The 4,796-nt window shown below is 38.5% G+C and overlaps 1 protein-coding gene across 1 annotated transcript in view; it reads left to right on the forward strand.

Annotated features, from left to right (window-relative positions):
- LOC112142236 (gastrula zinc finger protein XlCGF57.1) overlaps positions 1 to 4,333 on the forward strand; it is a 13,697-nt gene extending 9,364 nt beyond the window's left edge. The window contains exon 2 of the mRNA XM_024265508.2: positions 1,995 to 4,333. Within this exon, the coding sequence (XP_024121276.1) occupies positions 1,995 to 3,469 (1,475 nt within the window). The 3' untranslated portion in view covers positions 3,470 to 4,333. The remainder of the gene's footprint in view (positions 1 to 1,994) is intronic.
- Positions 4,334 to 4,796: the final 463 nt, after the last annotated feature.

Raw genomic sequence — 4,796 nt, forward strand, 5'->3', positions numbered from 1 at the left:
CCGATGCCCCAACCCGTTCCCCCCCCCACTACAGCAACTTGATAAGTATGGAACTAAGACATCAAACTAATAATAGCAGCCAAACTGGCATTAAAAATGTCTTATAAAATTTAAAAAAAGACAACTGCCACCAAGTGGTAGGAAGCTGCATTCAGGTCCTGCGGCCCGCAGGTTAAGAACAGATTTTTCTTTCGCGGCCCACTAGGGGGCGCTCACGGACCGAGATGGGGCTGTGGCCCTATGATTAAGAATCACTGCTCTAGGAGGTATTGATCATCGCCTGTCCAAAAGTGTCTCCGCCTGGATTTAGCTAATCAAATAAGTACGAGCTTCCTATTGGAAAATGGATGTTTGATTTTTAGATGGCAACAAGTTTTTTACCTCCAAACTGGTGCTATAAATTGCTTATCATTTCTTGAACTACCTTGCTGACAGACACATCCTGAGTTGTGTTTCCACAGATACAGAGATTTCAGAAACAACAAAATTTGGGTAAAGAACTGTCCAATGAACTATCAAAGAAACTGCAAGGATTGGGAGGGCCCATCGTATTCAATGGTCCAAGCCACAACTGTACGTTTTGTTGTGTACACATAGCTGTAGAAGTGTAACTATGTACCAAGGGCCTCAAAAGTTTTCAATTAAATTCTACTGAGGCGAAAGTAAAGCCTTGTTTTCCCTGTCCATTTTTTTTTTTTAGCTAAATGGACCCATTAAACAGTACCAAACCGTACCTCTTGGGGTCTCTCATTGGTTGTAGGTCCATTAAAAAGTGGAACGGGACGGTTTGGGTAGAGCCGCTGTAGCCATCCATTGATTGACAGAAAGTGATGATGTCATTAAAAAGCGCCAATATATAACTGGGAGAATTCAGGGTTTTGGGGTTTCCTGTGTACTCTTTTGGTAACGAGTTTGGGTTGAAAATGCCTTCAAACAGAAGTAAGGCCTGGTCTGCGTTAGAACTGCAAGCGTTCCTTGCCATCTTTGGCGACGGTGTGATACAAAGTTAGCTAGCGGAGCGCTGGTGGTCTACACCACGCATGCTTCGTGAAAACAAAATGTTCACTGAAAGCGAGGCTTCACTGAGTGGAGACACTTGCCAGAATTAACTGGACCATACCATACCACTCCTTACCATACTGAACCGGGCCGCTCAGTGGAAAGGAGACTTAAGAGCCTACCACTACCGAGTAGAGAGTCAAAGTCCCACCAGGAAAATGTAGATAATTAAGGCCCTATATGCATTTTCCAGGCATCTGGGGCATTATTTGAGCTGGTCTAATGTGTCTAATGACACCTCCGTCTACAAATAAATGCTTGTATTGAACTTTCTGGACCATGTTAAAAATCACTGCATGTTGACGCTGCTTCATCAACCAAACGCTATACAGACCTGAACAGAAGTGACGTATGTGTCGGGGTGGGGGTGTCTCTCATCGAGTGGACATTTTTACCTCGCATGTGGACAGTAGAGGAGCATGAAAAAAAATTCACCAAAGACCAGAATATTTCTCAAAGTGAACATTTTATTATTATTCCACCATACACAGATACACTGATTATGTGCTGAAGGGTACTAGAGGAAACTTCTGTTTGTTGTCAAAAAGCAGGCGGCGACTCTTTCACCCAGACACAGAATTTCCACCAGGTGCCAACTACAGCCTCAGTTTGATTCTAGTCATGTTTGAAATGCAGGAGAAACCCCTTTGTGTGTTTGATGGTGTGCTGAATGAAACATACAGCTGTGAGGATACTATGAAAATAAAAACGTGGATAAGGAACACATCTAAATAGTTTCTTTAACAAAATGTTTGACTCACTGAAGACTGAATAACCAAAACCAGTACAGTTGGAACTTTTAATAAGGAGTTAAATGCATTACCTTTAAGTTAAAATTAATTGTGAATATTGCAGCTGACTTTTTTTTCAAATTTTATTGGTGTTTCACAATACACAGCATTAAAAGGCTTCTTTTTGTTTTTATGTTCCTGCAGTCCTCCCCCAGGATTATGCGACTGAAGAGGAGGATCTCTACAGCCAGCAGAGGAACTTCAGAGAGGAGCAGGAAGAATCAGAACCTCCAGAGATTAAAGAAGAACAAGACGAACAAGAACCTCCATGGATTAAAGAGGAACAGGAGGACCAAGAACCTCCACAGATTAAACAGGAGCTGGAGGAACTAGAACCTCCACAGACTAAAGATGAGCAAGAAGATCGAGAATCTCCACTGACTGAAGAGGAAAATGGGAAACTAGAACTTCCACAGATTAAAGAGGAGCAAGAAGAGCTCTTTATTGGTCAAGATGAAGAGCAGCTTGATTTGAAGCAGGAGACTGATACATGGATGGAGATTCCTACCTATGAGGACAATGAGTTCAGTGAATCAGATCTAAACTATCACCAGAGCTTAACTGAAAGTCAGGATGAAGACGAAAGCCAACATGAAGAATCAACATCAACTACAGATGAAGAGACAGACCCACAGAACAGAGATCAGAGGAAGAAAAGAGACAGAAGTCATGTCCAAAGTGTGGGCATCTCTCACATGTCAGAAAGTCAGTGTGACTATGTTATTGGTAAAAAATTGAAGAAGGCAACTTTGGTTAAGAAACGCAAACAGGCTCCAAAAGAAAAGAGCCTTTCCTCTTTAGAGTCTGGTGAAAGCTCAGGAATAGTTAGCAACGCCTTTAGCCACATTAGAACCGAGTCTGATGAAAAATTTTATGACTGCAAAGAATGTGGTGAAAGTTTTGGTCACTGGTCTCAGTTCAGATTTCACATGGGGACTCACAAAGGAGATAAGCAATTTTTGTGCAATGAATGCAATAAAAGTTTTTGTCATCAATCTAGTCTCAAGACGCACATGAGAATTCACACAGGAGAGAGGCCTTTTACGTGTAAAGAATGTGATACAAGTTTTAGTCTTGTATCTAGTCTCAAAATCCACATGAGAACTCATACAGGAGAGAGGCCTTTTACGTGCAAAGAATGTGAAACAAGTTTTAGTCAAATATCTCATCTCAAAAGACACATGAGAACTCACACAGGCGAGAAGCCTTTTTCTTGTATCGAATGTGGTACAAGTTTTAGTCATATATCTAGCCTGAAAACACACCTGAGAATTCATACAGGTGAGAGGCCTTTTTCTTGTAAAGAATGCGATGCAAGTTTTTGCCATGTGTCTAGTCTCAAAAGACACATGAGAACTCACACAGGAGAGAAGCCCTTTTCTTGTTTACAATGCGATAAAAGTTTTAGTGATGTCTCTAATCTTAAAAGACATGTGAAAACTCATAATGGAGAAAAATCTTTTTCTTGTACGGAATGTGGTACAAGTTTTAGTCAAATATCAAATCTCAAAAGACACATAAGAACTCATACGGGAGAAAAGCCCTTTTCCTGTAAAGAATGTGACAAAAGTTTTTGCGATATGTCTAATCTCAAATCACACATGAAAACTCACACTTGAGCAAAGCCTTTTTCATGTAAAAAAAATCTCAAAGTATTTAGTATAAACCATTGACTGTGCAAGAATGCACAGCAAATAACTTGTGCAGTAAAAGACTGTAGGGATTTTTAGATTGTGGAAAACAGTTTCCTTCCATAAAGAGGTATAATGGTGTTATATACGGAACTATAACATATAGGTTGAAATCATCAATTATAAACATCCAAAAAAAGATTGATATGTTTCATTCTATGTGTAATCCTTCTGTACAATGTAAATATTTTTTAATGAATTGATTAAAAAATTCTAAAGTTAAATTTCATTTTTTAGATGTATCTGTAAAAAGAATTGTTTTGAATTGTAACAGGTAAATCTTCATCTTTTTAACAGCTTTTATCAGTTTAAAGGTACTGTTACTTTTTATACTGACATTGAATATTTATGTCATTTTTTAAAGAAATGTTGATAAAGAGGTCAAAGGCAATGTTTGAATCTTTTTATTGGTTGCTTTTTATAATTAGATTTTTTGACTTTTTTTATTTTGTCAAAGGTTGTTTAGTTAGCTGTTTAGATTTTAGCTAATGCTAGGACAATGTGTATGTTTTCTGGGTCCGTGTTTTAACAAGACACTATACATTTTTTTCATACTACTTCAATTCTAACACTTTCAAAGTAATCTGTGAATTTATTATTGCTTTTAACAAATACTAGTGACTGCAGTTAAGATTTCATGTAAGCAAGTAATATTTTCATGAGGAAAATTTTTTGTGAAAATGTATTAATGAAGAGGTGGATAAAGAAACAAACTGGTGTTTGTGTTGTTGTGATTCCTGTTTCCTAGCAGAGATTAGAAGTGTTTCTCTGTTCTTTTTAGTTCTCAGTGTTCTGTCTCAATCTTTCCTGTGAAGAATAAAGTGGACGTGAACATCAGTCAGAAGTGGGCAGTCTTTCCCACAGTGTGGCTTTCTGCTGTTTGTTGGTTCTCTGCAGGTTCTAAAGCTATAGAGTCGTGGTTTTGTTTCTGTTAAGACAGGGGTCGGCAAGCCAAAGTGTTGAAAGAGCCACTTTGTACCAATATAATAAAAACCAAATGTGTCTGGAGCCGCATTAATTGAAACAGCTTATAAAAGTCGTACACTGTAAGTAACACATGGAGAATGTGTCGAATAAACGATTATTTCTCCTGCTGCGTGTCCTCGTGTCATATAAGCTATATTTTTGGCCTCATGACAAGTTGGTGAGATATTGAAGCGTCAAACTTTCTGACAAAAGCTGAATAGCCTCATAATGAACTTTTGAGCTTTTATTTTGACATCCCTCAATGACACAACGAGAGGGGGTCCTGATC

The sequence above is a fragment of the Oryzias melastigma genome, linkage group LG2 (genome assembly GCF_002922805.2).
Source record: "Oryzias melastigma strain HK-1 linkage group LG2, ASM292280v2, whole genome shotgun sequence".
Taxonomy (NCBI): Eukaryota; Metazoa; Chordata; class Actinopteri; order Beloniformes; family Adrianichthyidae; genus Oryzias; species Oryzias melastigma.